Here is a 21,451-nt window from a genome sequence, read left to right as displayed (position 1 = left end):
GGAGTAAGACAACATGCATAAAGAGGATGATGTGGTCAAAATACTCATTTGCCTAATAATTCTGCACTCCCTGTATTATTATTATAACATTGTCTTTTTCCTTTATTTCAGGTCTTTTTTCCAGGCTAAGCCTGGGGCAAATATAAAGAAGGAGGAGAAAGATGGAACAAAGACTGCGGCGAAAAGTCCCAAAACTGAGGAATCGCCCAAAGGGCATGTACTGCTGCTTCATTCGTTCTCTAACAATTTGGTCCCTTCTCAGCCCTACTCTTTCATTAATTTCTGTCTGTGTCCACTTCCACCTATATATATATATATATATATATTTTTCTAGAGTTAAAAAAAAAAAAGGCGGGATTATCTGTGGTTAACTGGGGGAAAAGCTGATATATCTTAACTTTTGTTTCTGTGGGCTTTTGTGTGCGTTTTGAAATCCTTTTTTCACCACGTGCACTTGAGACCCAGTCACATGCAGTTTACTTCCCCCGGCCAGTTTAGTCTGGGTCACTTTACTTTAAAAAAAAGAAAATAAATAGCGCAGCTTCTTCAGATAGTTTGCACTCCTCATTCTTTCACACTGCATCTTTCATAGATTCCCTGTGAATGCCTAGCAAAATGTCACTCAATTATCACAAAGTATACATTCAGTATAATGATTTTTGTGGCCCTTTCCACATCTCACTGATGCCAGAGGGTATGCTTATTACTACGTCTGTAGAACGCTATATTTCTGGTTTTCCTTCCACATGCCACATGAAGGGAGTTCTCTGGCTAAGGTTTTCCAATGCACTGAAACCAATATGGCTAGTTGCTAACTAATTCTATTAGAGAAAGGAATTTTTACTTTAATATATTCTTGCAATTTTCCTAAATTAAACTTACTTTGATCTCACTCATAGGATATGGTTTCTGTGTCCCCTTACAAGATACGTAGCTTGGTGAAAGATCTGTTTATCCATATTAACCCCAAAATGTCATCTTAACCTTGGCTAAGTCTTCTGCCATTGCAGGAGTCTCTGTTCAAACCCAATCCCACCAGTGGTCTCTAAAAGATAAGTTTGCAAACCTATACTTAGAATGCATTTACTGTTTGCACCTAAGCATGTCCTGCAGGGCTGTGACGATTTGCAGTAATTTTAAACCAGTGTGGTTGCCCTGTTGTTGGAGAGACGTTACTTGTGAATGATTTAGTGCCTTGATGTGTTTTGCAGGTGGCTCTGACTTTCAGGACTGTCACTTGGGCAGGCATATGTTTAATATCTGTCCACTTCTCAGCTCTACATTGTGTTTCCTGGCGATCAGGCTTCTGGTTCTTACTGTTTCTGAATATCATAAAAGATTGCCACAGCGAAAAAGGAAAAGTCACTTATTTCTAACTCTCCCCTAGGGAATTAACACTCCATTCGTGGATAACCCTTTAGCCTCACTTAAATCCCATATGACTGGAATTAAATGGACAATCTTATGTTACAATCTTAGCTCCTTCCTCTAGCTTTAAAGTGAATTCCCGTGTAACTGACAGTATGTTTTTGTAAGAGACCACTTGCATACATGTTCTTGTTCTATTGTATGTTTTATGGGTTGCAGATTTTTGAGCATTCATGTTTCACCTGGTTCCACTGCATGCCTTTCCAGCTCTGTCATGGGACTGACATATAGTACTATCTAGAATCTGTCCATCGTTTAAACCAGGAAACTCCGTATGAACCCCAGTGGGTCAACTACTAGCTCAAGAAGCATTGGCTCGAGTGGACAACCCTGCCCGGTGTCTGTCTTTATTTCCAGCTTTCCAACATTATATGTCCCATCTTCTGCTGTGGATTCAGTCATTTTTTCCATCCCAAAAAAGCCAGGTCCAACTCCGATTCTCTTTATTATTCATAGCATGTATTTATGCCATGTTGCATGAAAGGTTTCTTCAATATCTAGTATTGCAAGAGTACACTGTTGCTCAACTACTTACAATAAGAGTGCTAAATACACGAGCCACCTTGAATTTTGGGTGGTGTTTCTACTTGGTTTAAAGCCAGACTGCCTACTACTTTCATTAGCCAGTTTTCTAGTGATTTGCTCAGGGTCTTCATGTTAGAGTTGATCATACATAAACGGCGATACAGGGCCTTGGGTCCCTATCCGGCTTTGGGATCATTATTGTGACCTCTTTCATTGTATTTGGCAGTAGTTTAGTATTTTGCCCCTCTGGAAAGTGCTTATTGAGCATCTCATAATAAATTGGGGAATATATGCTATAAATCCATAGGAAAGCCATCCCTTCTCGCTGCCCTACCTGCCTGCAGATTCTTACTGACTGCTGTCGGTTCAGCTTTCGCCAGGGGTGCTTTCAGTGCTTCCAACTGGTGCTCATTAAGCTCGGTTTCACCTGATTATAAGCCTTCTTCAAGTATGTGCCCAAGGTACATTTTATTCTTAATTGCGTCACTCATCTCCTTCCTAAATCCTAAAATTATGGTGTAGGGTGGCTATCTCCTGAGCAACCCCCCCCCCCCCCCCCCCCCCCCCGTTCGGCCAGTTACATGCATGGGAGACCCCTCTTCAGCAACTAGCTTGCTAACATGGCCATTATGTTTTTGTATTAACCTGCAGTGTTTTGCAGATGTTTAGGTTTTACCTCTGTACACTATTTCTTGGTGGCTAATGTGAAAAGTAGTCTATCTCCTGATGACACATTTATGTCAGACTTAAAATAGTCTCTTTCCTGGCTCCAGAAAACGACTGCCAAAAACCTCTCTGGATTTAGAATGCATAGCTGATGTTATTCTGTGCGGCAACATAGATGGCTCCCATATCGAAACGAGGCTTGAAACACACTAATTTGTCTTGCTATTCTGACAAATAGCACACGTATTGGGTTTAAGCTTTTCAAAAGGCAAGAGAATCTGCACCTATGGGGCCTATCCAGTTCTTCCTAATATACAGTACAATGCATTTATGAAGTGCACAGCTACATAAGAGGCGTCCCCGCGCTAGTGCAAAGATCTGCCACCCAACGCCTAATACAATAGTGCTAAGTGATGTTTATGCAGGAGTCAAAAAGTAAGTTTTTTTTTTTTTATTATTTTTTTTAAGCTCTTTCTGGCACCTCTCCTAGCCTTGTGGATACGTGGGAGTTGAAGACGTTTAGGTTTGTTGGACCTAAGATCTCTCTTAATCATATTGCTTGAAGCGGTGTCTGAGATGCAAGGGACCCCTATGATTGTAGGCTGTAAAGACAAGGATAAGAGCCTTAAACTGGATTATTTTATTCACCGGAAGCCAGTGAAGATGACGTAAGAAACCAGACACTGCTACCCGGTGGGGAATCTTAAAAATTAGCTAGGCCGCAGCGTTTGAATGATCTGAGGACTGATTCAAAAAGGCCAGGAGCCCCAGATATAAGCTGTTGGCGTAATCCAACCTGGAGGTGATCATCGTGTGAAAATTGTACTACCGTATTCTACAAGGATAAGGTGTAGCAGCCTTCTCGGGGTCTAAGGGTAAGGAAACAGGTAGCAGATAAGGCCTTAATTTGAGGCTCAAAAGTAAGGCATAGTTCTTAATATACAATTTTAGTGATAGCTTCTTGCAGCAACTGTCATTGATTATGTCGAACTTGCTGCTGGCAGGGATCATCAGTCCTTGTCCATGGAGAAGAGCAGACGCTTCTGGAACATTTAATGCTAAATGAGCAGGACCTTTTATTTTGTATCCGGTATCCTAGTAGTCCCGGTCTCTGGTGTATGGTGTGATGTTCTGGAAATCTGACACGCTGTATCTAACTTCTGATGGCAGACGGTGAACTCTGTGCTTATTGCTGCTTAAACTGAAGTTCATTCTGGTCCTAACTGTATTCAGAATTAGTTTCTGGTCTTGCAGGAGGCAGCAGGTGCAATGTGATAAATCTACACTGAGATGATTATGGAAAAAGAGGTTGCCTCAAGCAACTGGGGCTATGCTCTTGCAGCATGGCATGATTGACTGGTTCAAGGTGCTGTCAGCTGGTGTTGCACAGGGCAGAATCACTGCACGCACAAGCTGTGATTGAGACACTGCAAGACCGCTGCAGTTCGCCCCTCGCCCAGTCTACTTATCTTTCCATCGTCTGTTTTCAGAACTAGCCGTATGAGATTTTGTTTTTTTGGTACTTCCTCAGTTTAAGAGGGAAAACTCCATGGGGGTAGCATAAGAATGGTCTGGAAAAATTGTTAATTACACTAGAATGGTAGTTACTCTGGGTTACACATTTGACGAAAAAATTACTAAAAACTATGCAATTATGGCAGTTTGTGTAATTGTGAGTCATTTAGCGAGTGAATGCTTGCTGCTGCGATTTGAGTTCTGTTGCATTCAGTACTATTTTCGTACAGCAAATGCAGCTTTGCATCTCAAAATGGACACATGAGTGCATTTCATGCTAAGAAAATAGTGCTAGGGGCGTGGCTACGGGCGTCAAGATGGCGATCGCACTCTGAGAGTGCTCTGGACCCCTCCGTCATCCACCAGGAAAGCCGAACCTTACCGCATTTGGGGACGCAGTTTAAATGACCCCAAAGAGACCCCCTCCCGCTGCAGACCCCGGGGCCAAAGAGCCGGCGAAAATCTGAATCTGAGAGCGGCCCGAGGCCGTCTGGAGCCGGGGAAGCAGAGCGGACGTGATCTGCGCTCTTCGAGCGCGGCCCTGTGAGGAGGTGGGGCGGACCGACGGGCGATCCGGCGAGACTTGCGGAAGGGGGAGCGGTTGAGGCGCGAGGACCCGCTCCCCAGACGGAGCTGAGGAGTGGTCCGTCTGCCGGGCGGCCGTAGATACCTGCGGTGACGGGCGTGGCCTCAGCCCGGAGTAGCGGGGAACGTGAGAGGGCTGCTGCGGCTGGCCCTAACTAGATGCGTCCCGGCCGGAGCTGAGCCTGGGAGGCCTTGGGACCGGAATGACGTGGGCTGCGAGGCCTTGAGGGTGAGCCTTGCCTCAAGACACCACCCCCCAGCCTGGGACGCGGCGAGGCCAAGAGGCCGAAGAAGAACCGAGGTCCTGGCCGAGAGAGGCCCCGCGACCTGGCCCTGGAGTCTCTGGGGACGGAGCACACTACACCGGACCGTCTGCGACGACGGGAGCAGCGGCCAGAGGTGAGCCGGTCCTGAAATTCGCTGACCCCGGGGCGTACACGTGAGGTCCCCGAAGAAAAAGAAGTGGGGGAGGCGAAGGGACCCTGTGGGACACCTGGGACTGCCTGGGCTGTGGGCCCCCGTGAGAGAGCCACAGATTGGGAGGCCGGGCCTGTGTGGCACGTGGGCCGGGCCCTGGCAACCTCGAGAGAGACCGAGGAGGGGGCACGTCTGAACCCAGAGCGCCACTCACGACCCTTCCTGTGAGGCGTAGACGATCCGGTGGGCCGCCGGGGGAGACGTATGTGCGCCTGCTGCTGGGGTTTCCTGCCCCTGCCCCATGGAGGGGGCGAGCCCAGGAGAGCCACTGTGCGACAGCCGCATCCTCAACAGAGGCGGATAATGCCCTACTGCACCCTCCCTATGAGAGCCTAAAAAGAACCCCGGCACCTGAAGACATTAAATCCAACCATCAGATAGTCTCCCAGGAGTTGGGAGGGCGGCTGCCCCTGGCCCTGTCGGGGGGGTGGGGGGGGCACAGGACCGCACTCACTAATCACATGCTGATGCACTGTGTGTCCAGAGCAAAGATACTGGACCAGGACGAAAGTTTATACCCCCCCCCCCCCCACCGCAAGACAACGTGACATTAGAACCCCTGCGTGCCGGAGGACGGTCCCCTCTGATCCAGGGTGTGCGGAAGGGTGCCGGGGTGTCCAGAAGCACTATGGGGAAAGAGAGTGGCCAAGCAACCCCCAGCCTCACAACAGAAAATTGAGCAATACACCATCTCTGCGACCTCCCATGGGAATGTCACCACACCTCCTGGAAGCCTCTGCACCAGACGGAGTAAACGCAATTCTCCTGGCTATCCAATCCTCACAGTTGGCAGTAGAATCCAAAATAGGAGAAGTGCGTGTGGACGTGGGCTTCATTAGACAGGACCTCAGAAATGCAGTGGGTCGCATAACAGAGGTTGAGACTCGAGTCTCATAAACAGAGGATGACCTTGCCGAACTAAAAACCAAGGTGGCCCAGTTGCAAACCTGGACCGGTGAGCTTCACTGACGGACCGAGGATGCCGAAAATCGCTCTAGGCGAAATAATTTACGATTCGTGGGCTTTCGGAGGGAGTGGAAGAGAACCGAACGTCCAAATTCCTAGAGAACTGGATTAAGTCCTGGATGCCTGACCAGATGTTGTCAGCCTGGTTCTCGATCGAACGGGCGCACAGGGTGCTGGCCCTCCCGGCCTCCCCCCGGGGGCCCGCGGAGGCCGATGATACCTTGCTTTATCAACTTCAAGGAACGAGACAGGGTCCTCGGTGAGGCCAGACGCTCGGCCGACCCTCCTCTGGGGAGAATCATAAAATCCTGGTGTTCACTGACTATACCCGAGAGTTGCAGGCCAGGCGCCGGTCCTAAGAGCATGTCAAGCAGAAGCTTAGGGCCATGCAGCTCTCCTACATGCTCCGGTTTCCTGCGCGCCTAAAAGTCATCATGGCTGGAAAGACCTACTTCTTTGACACCCCAGAGGAGGTATGGACCTGGCTGACTGAAGAGGCCAGAAGGCCCCGCCGGGTATCCGGGGGGCCGGCGGGAGTGCCTGCGGAAGACTGATCCCTCCCTTGGAGGGAGCAGCGAGGGAGCCGACGACACGCTAGGCCTGGGCGTGGGGGTCGGGCGGACCCCATGAACTCCACAAGCGAGAGCCAGAGAGGCGATCCAGAGACCAGCTCTGAAGGGGCACTGGGAGCCGCTCCAAGTGATAATGACCCGACGCATGAAACCAAAGATGACAGACTGAGTCAGTCCCCTACACTGGGTTGACAAGAGCCATTAGGCTTGTTTCACATTGCCAGATCTCTTATGGCCTGGGCCCGGCTCTGACACGGCGGGTGCGAACCGTTGACTTTCCAAACATGTATTGCAGAAGATCCGTTCATCAGGGGGGGTCCACCACTCCACTCAAAAGCCAGTTTTATTAGTTGTATTGGTTAAAATGGGCACAAGGGGGACAGCTGCTTCTTGGATGGAAGTATGGGGCGGGGGGGCAGTTGGGGGTATTAAGTTCACACTTCAGTTTCAGGTTAATGTCCCCATAGGTTTCCTTTGCTGCAATGGTTTTTCTTCAGTTTTGCTCAACCACTTGAGATGTTTAATCCGCTACATCCAGAGCGAGGCCCGGCACTTACGCATAATCACCCTTCCCACGCGATGCTCTCATTGACTAAAATTGTCATGGAACGTAAACAGTCTCCTAGACAAAATTTAAAAGATCAGCAATTTATAGCACCATGTGCAGATACACACCCTCGGTGGTCCTGTTGCAAGAGACGCATCTCCTTGGGACCAGATGCCCCATGCTAACTAGAGGGGGTTACGACAGAGTCTACCACTCTGGCTTCTCCAGAGGAGTAGCTATTTTACTTCACTGCTCACTACCCATGACGATCACGACTACATACGCCTACCCACAAGGCAGATATATAGTGGTATCTGGGCTATTGCATGGGCGACCTCTTAATCTCGTGAGCATATACGCCCCCCCGGCGGGACTGGAGGCTTTCATGGCCTCTCTCAGGCGAACCATAGTTGATCTCCCCCAAGGCATCACATTAATAAGGGGCCATTTCAATGCAGTACTAGACCTTGAGTTAGACATATCAGGCAATAGTACGGTCAACCGGTCATCCAGAGCATCGGCACTTAGGGACTGGGCTGATGGCCTCGGCCTATGCGAAATATTGAGAACCTGGCACCCTAGAACCAGACAGCATACACGCACATCAGCAGCACATGGGACACACGCTAGGATCGATCTCTCATATTCGCCCCAGCACTAGACATTGCTAACGTTTCTGGAGTCAAGATCCTTCCCCATGGGGGTTCTGACCATACGCCTATGCAAATACAGCTGGGCGGGACTGACCCAACTAGTAGACCAATTTGGAGGCTAAACGCCTGGTACCTACAGTACGAGGAGTACAAAAAAGCAGTGAGACCAGTTAACACAATACTTTGGCGAAAATCTGGGATCAGTGCAATCTCCAGGCACGATCTGGGCTGCGTGTAAGGCGACAGTTAGGGGTCATGCCAAGCACCTCATCCGAGTGCGAGAGCGCGCCCGCATTTCTCAAATAGCTGAACTGGAATCGCAAGCAATACTCCTAGAACACCAACACCTTGCCTCTCCCTCGACCCAAGACCTGCGACCGCTCCTGAAGGTGCGCGAGGAGATCAAAACCCTCACCCTAGAATCCACCAAACATATGTGGAGGGCATCTACTGCCCGGATATACGGATGGGGGGATAAAAATGGGAAACTCTTACACTGGTTGGCTTCGCGGCCTATGGCCAACAGAATTATATCTGAAATTTCAGATGAGCCCGGAACCCTCGTCAGGACCCCTAGGGAAATCGCGCAGAGCTTTGCTGCTTACTATGCGCGACTGTACAAAGAGCGCCCCCGACCACAGGTGGAGAGAGAGAGTCTCCTCTCCTTGGTGAAATCACTCTCCCCAGAATATCCCCCACGATGAGAGATATCCTCGATGAGCCATTAACCCTAGAGGAGGTAACAGCTGCAATAGCCACAATGGCCCCGGGCAAGACCCCTGGCCCGGACGGCTTTCCAGCGGAGCTATACAGGGGATGTAGCAATATACTATGACAGCACCTCCTCAACATGTATGAGGAAGCAGAGTGTAATGGACGCTTCCCCCCAGACATTGACCAAGCCACAATTGCGGTAATCCCTAAAACCCAGCCCCAATCACGATACTGCTCAGAGTACCGGCCCATTTCCCTTTTAAGCACTGAAGTTAAAATACTCTCCTCAATCCTTGCAACCAGGCTAAAACCTATCCCCCCATCGCTAATTCACCTCGACCAATGCAGCTTTATGCCCTCCCGGTGCACCAGACACTGCATTAGACACCTACACTTGGCACTGGCGCACTGTAGCACCCTAACTGGCTCACCCAAGGCTCTACTCCTCCTTGACTTTGAAAAGGCATTTGACACTGTGGACTGGTCATATTTGCACCAGATCCTGCAGAGCAACGGGATAGGTCCCAGATTTCGAAGGCTAGTAGGACTACTATACTCCCAACCAACGGCCAGAGTGCAGGTAAATGGAGCTGTGTCCAACCTGTTCCGCATTGGGCGCAGTACACGCCAGGGTTGCCCTCTATCCCCACGCCTCTTTGCGCTTGTAATAGAACCGCTAGCAAAACTACTCGGAGAGGACCCTCTGATCGAAGGATGGTCCTGGCCCACTGGCTCAGAAGATCGTGTGGCATTATATGCCGACGATGGTCTCCTATATATTGCTAATCCGGCTGCAAGTGGTCCACTTATCCTGCAGATCCTGGACCTATTTTCAGAGGCCTCCGGCCTCACATTAAACCACCGCAAATCTCTGCTGGTCCCGCTACACCCTGCAAGAGACTGTGTTGACTGGCAGCAGACCATCCCCATTCGACGGAACAGTTTTAAGTACCTGGGAGTCTCCATTGCCCTCATGCCGGAGCTGGCGTGGGAGCTTAATGTCACGCCACTCATAGCAAAAGCCAAAGCTGACCTCCAACGCTGGCAAACCCTTCCTCTTTAATTTGCTCGGGAGAATTGCGCTCTTTAAAATGATGGTCCTCCCTAGACTCCTCTGTCTGTTACAGAACTTCCCGTACCCAATCCCCAAGAGATGGTTTAAAAACCTTGATTCAACGATCGCCAATTCCTATGGAAGGGCACCCGTCCCCCACGTGCCAGTGAGACATCTATGATGGAGGGCTGGGAATGTCAAACTTATACTATTACCACCTCGCGACGCAATTGATTGTCATCAACGACTGGATGGAGGCGGTTGGTCAGACCCTGCATACCGACTTGAACTCCACACGCTGAACTACTGTGGAGTATTCGATGCCCTTTATGGGGGCCCAAACCCCTGATCCACTCCTGAGGGGACTAGGGTGATGCTACTGGGATGGAGAGATGCCCAGAGAATTACAGGATGGTGGAAGCGAATTACCCAACAAACCCCACTGTGGCATGGTGATCTTCTCGCTGAAGTTGCAGGACTGCAGGGGTTCCAGAAATGGGACGACATTGGGATCTCTACGCTGGGAGATGTCTGGGAGGGATCCCGCATGAGGTCCTTCGAGGATCTCCAAAGACTCTTCTCGCTGAGCAAAGTACAATTTTATAAATACCTCCAGATACGCCATGCCTTGACGACACACATGCGAGCTGATGAGCACATCCCTGAACACTCCCCCCATGGAAGCAAAAGTACTAATGGGTAATCTCGGCAAAGGAGGAGTCTCGCAGATTTACCGCTCGTTAATATCTAACCCATCCAGCCCCCTAAATGAGTTTTGTCGCAGATGGGAGGGATGGGTGGGACAAATCGAAGAGGGAGAATGGGAGGAGGCCCTAATGGCGCCCAGAGCCCTGACAATATCCACCAAACTCCATCTCGTGCAGTCTTTCTTTCTACATACTGCATACATGACACCTAAGAGACTGCACGGGGCGGGCCTCCACTCGGCAGTTGACTGCCCGAGGTGTCCCCAGCCGGAGGCTGACTTCTATCACATGACATGGTCCTGACCAGTCATAGAGACATATTGGGGAGCAATCACATCTCAGATCTCCAGAGCCCTACAGACCGACTTAACACTGGACCCACTCCCGTTCCTACTAGGGATAATGGGGGACACAGACCTAAGAGCAGAACGGACCTTTATGGGAATAGCATGCCTGGTAGCTAAAACGGACATAATGACTAAATGGAAGACAGGAGTGGCGCCATCCTTAAATAAGTGGCGACAGGGAATGGACTGGTGTGCACGGCAGGAGAGGTTGGTGTTTGAGGCCAGAGGCAGCCCGGGTAAATACGATAAGATTTGGGGAAGATGGGAGGCCTTGGCGGAGGACTAGAGCAAAGTAGAACTTAACACGCATCTGAAACACTCGCCCCTCAGGTGGGCTCGTGCCTAGACCGGTTCCCTATTCTCATTCCTACACTCGCCTGAGATCTCGAAACCACTACATTCCTGCCACTGAGAGATATAGATACCACCAGGTGCTAGGCCCTCAGTTAGGCCGGGCCAATCAACATCAAAATAACTCAAGCACTTATAACACACGCCATTCAGCATTCATTGATAAGGAGCATATATTTTGTTATCTTATTTGACCTTACCTTATTTTATTTCATCCTACTTTATTCTACTGTATTGTATTGTATAGTATTGTATTTCACTTGGTTGACATTTGTACTGATGTCCCGTTTTATTTCCTTAAAACAATAAAAATCTCTTTATAAAAAAGAAAATAGTGCTAAATGTTGGGTTACGTTCCTTGTGTAATTTTCCTGTAATGTGTAATTAATACTAGTTGAACTAATAGGGTGTCTGGCACCTGTGTTTTCTTTTCAAGTGAGAAGCTACTTGAGTTAGAATCGAAAAAAAGGTGTAGTTTTCAGCGCTTGACACAATGGCAAACGTTTATCTCAAAAGTTCTGCTTGTAGGATTGATGGTTATGTAAAGCTCTAACCGCTCCTCCACCCTTAAGATTTATAAATGCAGCCTTTTTGGAAAATGATTTATGTTGCTCAGTTTTTTGTTCCCCTTCAAATCAACTTCAGTTCATAAAGCATTACAGGTTTACTGTACTATAATTACTTTTGAACATTAACTGTTATTGTGCTGTGGAAGAATCTCAGACCACCCCTCCCCTTATAAAAAGCCCATAATTTAATTTTTGAGTCGGCGATACAAATCGACCTGCCATTGAAACTGCTGGGGAAACTTCTTGTTTGGGGAGGACGTTCGCTGTGGAACGGTCAGGAAACATTGGATGCTCGACACATTTTATGGTTCTTCTGTGCAGTGGGAATGCCTAGCATTCATTAGTAGCGCTCAATACACCAATCTCACTTCATTACACTGAAAACAAACTTCCCTTTTCCTGTTGACCATTCTGTCATGTCTACTAGTCCGCTCACACACACTTCCCCTTTTTTCACCACCATAACTCTATAAATTTGCTGTTCAAACATAACAATAAATACACGAGACCAGGGCAATTGCAGACTTCCCCTGATCTTCTATGTTATTGTGACATAAGTAGGTAGCAGAGTAAAATGTAAGATAAAAGAAACACCAAGCATTGGAAATCACTGTCGTACTCCACTTACAGCCACTCACTGTTCTTTGCACTCATCCATCTATGCATCCATCCACTGACCTAAACACATCTACCACAAAGACAACACACACACACACACACACACACACACACACACACACACAACAGCCATATGCAAGAAAAATTAAAAGAATACAAGTAGGAAATGTAGAAGGCATATGCTAGCAATCTAAAATAAATTTAACCTGGTAGCATGCAGCCATCTTGGAAAGATTTTGTGCATAGCGTATAATCATTGTAAGAACAATCCACCCTGACAGTCCTAATAATTTTAACAAAGTTTTCATTTAAAAAAACAAGTCTGCTATTGCCTTTGCCATAATGTTTGATAATATAAGTCTGACTCATTTATGTCCTCTGACAAAGTTTCCCAATTAATCAATCAAGCCTTTTGCCTTTATTATTGGCTTGGCACCGTAACCAACTTAGGCCTCCTGTATGGAGCCTAAGCTGTCGTACAAGGCAACCACCAGGCATACCGTCACAAATTATAAATATATACATTATAGTTGGCAAAACTATATACAATCCCTCCTCAGAAGATCTCACAAAGATTCTCATTCTGCCAGTGCTTTAAATGGAAAAACAGAAGTGCAGGTACTCTGTAATAGAGTACCTGCTTGTTTCTGAGAAGTGCCGGTACTCTCCAATTAAAAGTATTACGTTTTTCCTGAGATATGCCGGTACTCTCCCTCTCAAAATAAAAAAGTGCCGGTACTCCGTACCGGAGAGTACCGGCCCATTTAAAGCACTGCATTCTGCATATCTTCTATCACCAGGGTTTTTCAGAGGAGGTCGCTCGCACCAAAACTCTTGCCGACTCTGGTAGCTAGTGAAGTTCTATGTAGCACAATACCTGTCTAAAACCTTCAATGTTGTCTAATTAAGTTACCCTTACAGGCGGATTTATTTTAAAATGTTTTTCACAATAAACCAGGCCTTCTGCCCTTGTCATAACTTTCTTTAATAAACAGTTCAGATCTGTGGCATCTGACCTCGATTTCTGCACAGCACATGACACTTTAGGTTGGGGGAGGCGGCAATTGAGTTTTAAAAGCTACTATATTGTAGCTTTTCCTCAGTTGTGGTTTATTTCACTTAGTTTTAGGCAGTCAACAGCTAGGGTATGTTTTCTTTAAATCCTCTTACTGGTTCAGTTGCATGCTTTGGTCATGTGTGACACCGATACCAGGGTTACTTTGAGCAGCGGGCACACCAAAGGCAAGCCTGTCTGCATGTGGCCACCATGGCGATATATGTATCGTAATTGCTCTCAAGGAAACATGGCTTTAATAAAAAAAAGAAAAAGCATTGGCAAGGCCAATAGGCTGCGCTTATGCAGGAGCTATTTGCTTTGCCGTTGTGATTTTGCCATAATGTAGACCGGTGTGGCTGCTGTTCAGCATGGCTAAAAGTTAGTGGAGTGGCAGAGTATGAAGTGTATTGGAGTGGCATAGTGAACTGGTGTAGTGTTGCATAGTATAGTGGCTTAGAGTGCAGTGGCATTGACTTCAGAGGTGTAAAATGCAGCATTGTAGAATGCCGGGGTGTAGATTAGAGTGGTGTGAAGAGCAGGGGCATCAAGTAATGCAGAGAGGCACAGAGTTCAGTAGCATGTGCAGTGGTGTGGAGTGACTTGGCATAGAGTGCAGTGGTGAAGAGTAGAGGGGTGGGGTGCAGTTGGATAGAGTGGCATCCAGCATAATGGCATAGAGTGCAGTGATGCGGAGTAGAATAAAGTGATTATAGTGGATTGACATAGAGTGCAGGGGTATAGAGTTCACTTTTAATTTAAAGTGCATTGGTGTAGTGTGTATTTGCATAGAGGGCAGTCTCATAAAGTGCACTGTTGCAAGGTGGTGTAGAGCTGAATGGAGTTGTGCAGAGTAGATTGTTGTGGCCTAGACTGGAATGGTGTGGACTGTAGTGGCAAAGAGTGAAATGATGTCAAGCGGTTAAGAGGTAATTGGCACAGAGTAGAGTGGTGCATGGTAGAGTAGAGGGTCATAGCATAAAGTGGAGTGATGCAGAGTGCAATGGAATGGTGTAAAGTGCAGCAGTGCAGTGCAGAGTATAGTGGAGTGGCTTAGAGTGGCGTATTCATGGTGTAGTAGCACACTGCCATTACAGACAACATATTTTCAATTGAAATGACCATTACATTTGCACCAACATACAGTTTCACTAATAAAACTATACAGTGCAGACAAAAATGTGTGGAATTGCACCACCTAGCTTAATGATTTCTTTATCATATTAAAGTATGTGTTGCAACACACTTCAAAAAACATACTTCATTTGTGTTCCTAATTCTCATATATTCTGAAATACTTACATAGTACATTTAATTGTTGTGTGCTGGAAGAAAACACTTTCCCCAGTATTCAGCAAAATGTTCACTCATTTGGAAGTTGGAGAAAGAAATGCACAAGCACCGTCAGAAGACAGCGCCTGACATTTAACCTTGGTCTTTGAATGCACAGCAAATGTGACAAGATAATAACACGATTTAGGGGCCTCTTTACAGAAAGGGAGCACTCGGAAGGATACTGTAGTTGAGTTTGGGAAAGGGTAGATATGAACTCAAGCTGTGCAGCCTAAAACAAATAAAGGCAGTAAATGCAAAGCAAAAAATGTTACTAACCATTCAACCAAGGCAAGAAATTATCCAAAATACATTCTTAGGTCAGATTTGTTGATTGTCTCCAAGATGTCTTTTGCAAACCAGACAGCTGCCCTGTCTGGTAGTCTGTGACCTAAACATAACGGGCCAGAAATGCTGCCAAATGAAGTGTTCTCAACTCCTTAAGAATAAATGTAATCCTTAGAGGAGTTACAACCGAGTATGGCGATTCATTTCACTCTGGAAGGTATATTAGCGAATCTCCCCAGCACACTTGCTCTAAAATATGCCTATTTGAAGAAGTGCTTGCTATTGATACATGCAGTTGAAGCCGAGGAGTTAATCCTGGCCAATATCCTAGTTGTTTTATTATTGTCAGAAACCAGACATTTGGACACTTCAGGCCCGAATGCAATTATTTCTCTGCCAAAATATTATAAAATTATATTTCAGAATTGATGATCAAAAAAGCCCAAGCAATGTGTGTGTTTTTTATTATTTTTATTTTTAAATATGAATGTTGGTGACCACCCAGCTGGTTGACACTGATGGCCTTGCCATTGTTTTTAAAGGGAAGCTATTGTCATCTGTCAATTAGTCTCACCTGCCAGTGCACACTTTCAGTGGAAGCAAACAAATCTGCTCATTCAAAAGATTGTAGCTTGGTGAGAACCTCTGGGCAGATCCTAACCCCCTCTCTCCGTATTGCTTCTTAAAGCCCTTTGTTTAGCTGTGCTCTGCTTGTACAGGCAGATATGCGTGCAAAGAACATAAGCAGCACACATGCACACTTAAATATGGCCCACAGGCAGCATGTATTGCACAAGGGACATACATTTATGTTGGTCTATGCAAGTGGATTCCTGTAGTTGCCGTTTTTCCACAGTAAGAGCTTTTATTATAAACATGAACAAACAAAATACATGTAGAAAAGTACACATGGTCCACGGGCAGTGCATACTGGTGCACATGTACAAACAGGCAAGCACGCCTTTGTGCATTGCTTGTTCAGGCACATGTCTTACCTACTGGCTTTGCCAGTACTGTTTTCAACAAATGGAGTGATTTCCAAACTGCAATATGCTTTTGCAATCCAATCCAGAGCAAGGAGTATCAGATATTTAATTGACTTGACCATTTTTCAACATAAATGTAACTCTAATTACTGATGTTATGCCACACAACTATTTGCTGAAAAGCCACACTCCTATAAATATTCAGATTATTTGGGGCTTTAAGCTTTTTCCACCTTATATTTGTGTTGTTTTTTACTTTGATCACCTAATTCAATGTTTTTGTACAATCCAAACATTTCAATGGTGAATTCAAAGAGAACATTAACGTTTACTTTTGCCGCTGTCTGTGTCTCAACCAACAAGCATTGGCAAGGATAGTCAACTAGCTTTGCCTGTGCTTGTTCGTGAGAAGTATTCTAAATCCTTTTCGCTTGTCTGTATGTTTATTTAGGTCTAAAAAATCTGAGAGGCATTTAAAAGAGAGGAATGGAGTGGAGTCCCCAGTAACCCGCCCACCTAAGAAATATTCACGGATTATAGAAAGTGATAGCTCTGAAGAAGAGGAAGAGCATATGGAGGTGGAGGAAGAACAGACGAGAAAGCCTCAATCCAAAGCTAAGTTTTCTAGGAAAGAAAAGTCTTTAGAGAAGAAAATTGAGTCACCAGCCAAGAAATCAGATGCTATGAAGGAAAAGGAATCGTCTGAGGAGGAAAGTGAGATTCCATCCAAAGTGAAGAAACCATCGAAGAACACATCCTTGGAGAAGAAAACGGACTCTCAAATCAAAAAGAAAAACGAATCTGCTGCAAAATGTGAGGAACTGTCCAAGGAGGAAGAATCCACTCCGGCTGAATGCAAAATGCTAACTAAAGGTGATAAGATGGAAGTGGAGACACCATCCAAAGGTGGAAAACCATCAACAAAGGTTGAGTCGGTGAAGACCCCACTCAAGAGTGTTGTGAAGCAGGTAGAAACATGTTTCTTATCCTCAACACCATTTTCAGCATTTCTTTTGCTTTATGTTGTCTAGTTTATGGTTATGTACAACGCTCCCCTGTATTCAACTACTCGCCCTCCCGCTTTAAAACCCACTAACTCAGCAAGCATATACTAGAAATTTAAAGAGCAATCCTAGAAAAAAGAAAAGCTGCAGCCTAAATATGGCGCACACCTGCTTTAAAAAAAAAAAAAAAAAAAAAAAAAAAAACATAATTGATAAACTACAGATAGCAGCAGGTGGCGCTATTGCAATAGCGTTTTCAGTGGTATACAGCCACTGTGATCATGATCACCCATAAAGGAGTTTTTGGCTTTGGTCTACTGCCCTTTGTCCTATCCTTTCATGTTAAACTGACCAATTGAATGTGACTTAACTTTTCCCAATGTATTTATAAAGTGTTCCTGTATACGGCACTGCCCAACAAATGAGTATTTAGGTGGTTTACATTGAAATATTCATACTATTCAGTTAATCAGTTTAAAAATAGCATATAGCTTAACAGTTAAATTGCAGTCAGAGGTTGAATGAACCATTTCTTGACTCCTTAAGCAATTACAGCCTACAGTTCTGAGTATGAGCCTTTCCATGCATTGAGACAGGCAGTCATTCACACCAAATATGTATAACATTACACTTGACAAATCATTATCCAGCCGTCCTAATGGGGCCTATCAGGATTTCTCAGTTTACTACTCCCTATGGTTTGTCACAGTGGGCTACAAACACGAAAACCTTAACCTACTATGGTATTCTCTGAGATTCCATGCCATGAAATACCTGTACACAGACTAAAACTCTACATATAAACAAGTCACCCTTAAAGGCTCACTGGCTCTTATGTTTTTCGCATTAAATATGCCTGAACTGCTGCCTTTGTTGCAGCTTTTCATAATAACGAGATCAGACCTATAGCATGTGAAATAACGTTTTCCGATTAACTAATCAGACCTAGAGCCTTAAGCAGTGGTTTAGTGTCGGTGATCGCTTTAGGGAGGTGCAACGGGTGCCATCAGGGGGCCACCTTCTACATAACCAGCCGAACCAAGATGATGATGATAACCTGTGGAGATGTTTATGTGCACTGCATTTTTTCTGGAGATAAATACAACAGCATAATAACTTTTTATGGTAATGCAGTTAAGTAGAGGTCTCTGATTTGTGTAGTCATAGTTTATGGTATAGTAGCGAAGAGAGTTAATCTTCCTGCTGCACAGCATAACATATAACATACAGATCACAGATAGCTCAGTGGGCGATCTCTTTTGCCACAGATCTTTTTTGCTTGGTGTTCATAAGTAACATTTCGAATGTAACACAGTGAGCTATGACCTGTCATCAAAATGCTGCATGCAAATTGAATGCCATTGGTTTAAAATCTTACTGTTTTTTTTTTCTTTTCTTTTTTTCCCCTAAACGTTTTGTTATTTTAAGGTTGCTAGAAGGCTACCTTAGGGTAGGAATATTATTTTATTAGTTTAAGATCCCAAACCTTGTTACATTTAGGGGCTGATTTACTGACTGATAAGTTTTTGCCTGGTTGGCATCACAAAAGCGAAAACCTGGTACAAGTATTATTTTGGGGCTTACTTACCAGCAGAAGTCCTGAATTGCATTGGATAGTAGTTTTAAAGTAGCAGTATGACCTTTTATGTCAAGGAGGCATACCAGGGGTGGTACATAGGAACTACCATCAGAATTCATGGGTATGCCCATCTACTAACTTAGATAGAGATTGCCATAAAAAAAATCGAACCTCCAGGCAGGCACAAAGTTGGAGAAAAGGTTTATTTTTTCCAAATCTTTTCAACTTTGCATGTGTGCTGTATAGTACAGTACACATACAAAGTGGTAAAGTGTTAAACTGTGTCAAACACAGAAAGTTGTGCTGGAAGGATACTGTTCCAGTATAAAACCAACGCTTGACATCACCTTGCTCTGTGGTACACAGCTGTGTGATTTGGTGCAAGGCAAACAAAAGTACACCACCACTAGAGGAGGAAGATAAGGTGCTGTTGTGCCCTCTCCTTTTCGCGCAATGTAGTGCAGAAAAAGTTGTTACTTACTGTGCATTGTAAAAACAGTTAATCTGCTCCTTCGTTTCTCCACACCAAGCACTCTTAGCCCAGAATAACTTTCAGCACAGATGACGTGTGACTCCTACAACTTCTAGTCCTTATTGTCTTAAGCAACCTTTCCTGTAAATTGATTTACACACTTGTATGGCTCCTTGTCTGCGTGTAGAATGCTTGTGATCTAAAGCTCTCTGATAGTCTACTTTGGGATTAGTAGTTTGTAAGGAAATGCCTCCTTGGCATGGTTGCCCCCTGACTTTTTGCCTTTGCTGATGCTATGTTTACAATTGAAAGTGTGCTGAGGCCTGCTAACCAGGCCCCAGCACCAGTGTTCTTTCCCTAACCTGTACTTTTGTATCCACAATTGGCAGACCCTGGCATCCAGATAAGTCCCTTGTAACTGGTACTTCTAGTACCAAGGGCCCTGATGCCAAGGAAGGTCTCTAAGGGCTGCAGCATGTCTTATGCCACCCTGGAGACCTCTCACTCAGCACAGACACTCTGCTTGCCAGCTTGTGTGTGCTAGTGAGGACAAAACGAGTAAGTCGACATGGCACTCCCCTCAGGGTGCCATGCCAGCCTCTCACTGCCTATGCAGTATAGGTAAGACACCCCTCTAGCAGGCCTTACAGCCCTAAGGCAGGGTGCACTATACCATAGGTGAGGGTACCAGTGCATGAGCATGGTACCCCTACAGTGTCTAAACAAAACCTTAGACATTGTAAGTGCAGGGTAGCCATAAGAGTATATGGTCTGGGAGTCTGTCAAACACGAACTCCACAGCACCATAATGGCTACACTGAAAACTGGGAAGTTTGGTATCAAACTTCTCAGCACAATAAATGCACACTGATGCCAGTGTACATTTTATTGTAAAATACACCCCAGAGGGCTCCTTAGAGGTGCCCCCTGAAACTTAACCGACTATCTGTGTAGGCTGACTAGTTTTAGCAGCCTGCCACAAACCGAGACATGTTGCTGGCCCCATGAGGAGAGTGCCTTTGTCACTCTGAGGCCAGTAACAAAGCCTGCACTGGGTGGAGATGCTAACACCTCCCCCAGGCAGGAATTGTCACACCTGGCGGTGAGCCTCAAAGGCTCACCTCCTTTGTGCCAACCCAGCAGGACACTCCAGCTAGTGGAGTTGCCCGCCCCCTTCGGCCAGGCCCCACTTTTGGCGGCAAGGCCGGAGAAAATGAGAAAAACAAGGAGGAGTCACTGGCCAGTCAGGACAGCCCCTAAGGTGTCCTGAGCTGAAGTGACTCTAACTTTTAGAAATCCTCCATCTTGCAGATGGAGGATTCCCCCAATAGGGTTAGGATTGTGACCCCCTCCCCTTGGGAGGAGGCACAAAGAGGGTGTACCCACCCTCAGGGCTAGTAGCCATTGGCTACTAACCCCCCAGACCTAAACACGCCCTTAAATTTAGTATTTAAGGGCTACCCTGAACCCTAGAAAATTAGATTCCTGCAACTACAAGAAGGACTGCCTAGCTGAAAACCCCTGCAGAGGAAGACCAGAAGACGACAACTGCCTTGGCTCCAGAAACTCACCGGCCTGTCTCCTGCCTTCCAAAGATCCTGCTCCAGCGACGCCTTCCAAAGGGACCAGCGACCTCGACATCCTCTGAGGACTGCCCCTGCTTCGAAAAGACAAGAAACTCCCGAGGACAGCGGACCTGCTCCAAGAAAAGCTGCAACTTTGTTTCCAGCAGCTTTAAAGAACCCTGCAAGCTCCCCGCAAGAAGCGTGAGACTTGCAACACTGCACCCGGCGACCCTGACTCGGCTGGTGGCGATCCAACACCTCAGGAGGGACCCCAGGACTACTCTAAGACTGTGAGTACCAAAACCTGTCCCCCCTGAGCCCCCACAGCGCCGCCTGCAGAGGGAATCCCGAGGCTTCCCCTGACCGCGACTCTTTGAATCCTAAGTCCCGACACCTGGGAGAGACCCTGCACCCGCAGCCCCCAGGACCTGAAGGACCGGACTTTCACTGGAGGAGTGACCCCCAGGAGTCCCTCTCCCTTGCCCAAGTGGAGGTTTCCCCGAGGAACCCCCCCCTTGCCTGCCTGCAGTGCTGAAGAGATCCCGAGATCTCTCATAGACTAACATTGCGAACCCGACGCCTGTTTCTACACTGCACCCGGCCGCCCCTGCGCTGCTGAGGGTGAAATTTCTGTGTGGGCTTGTGTCCCCCCCGGTGCCCTACAAAACCCCCCTGGTCTGCCCTCCGAAGACGCGGGTACTTACCTGCAAGCAGACCGGAACCGGGGCACCCCCTTCTCTCCATTCTAGCCTATGCGTTTTGGGCACCACTTTGAACTCTGCACTTGACCGGCCCTGAGCTGCTGGTGTGGTGACTTTGGGGTTGCTCTGAACCCCCAACGGTGGGCTACCTTGGACCAAGAACTAAGCCCTGTAAG

General features: G+C 46.6%; 1 protein-coding gene across 1 annotated transcript in view; it reads left to right on the top strand.

Annotated features, from left to right (window-relative positions):
* The window catches only part of LIG1 (DNA ligase 1), a 296,484-nt gene that overhangs the window by 49,037 nt on the left and 225,996 nt on the right, over positions 1 to 21,451 (top strand). The window contains exons 3-4 of the mRNA XM_069200497.1: positions 112 to 213; positions 16,406 to 16,922. Coding sequence (XP_069056598.1) covers positions 112 to 213; positions 16,406 to 16,922 — 619 coding nt within the window. The remainder of the gene's footprint in view (positions 1 to 111; positions 214 to 16,405; positions 16,923 to 21,451) is intronic.

Source organism: Pleurodeles waltl, chromosome 7 (assembly GCF_031143425.1).
Source record: "Pleurodeles waltl isolate 20211129_DDA chromosome 7, aPleWal1.hap1.20221129, whole genome shotgun sequence".
Lineage (NCBI taxonomy): Eukaryota > Metazoa > Chordata > Amphibia > Caudata > Salamandridae > Pleurodeles > Pleurodeles waltl.
The sequence above is the reverse complement of the archived record's forward strand: the minus strand, read 5'-3'. Positions and strand labels throughout refer to the sequence as shown.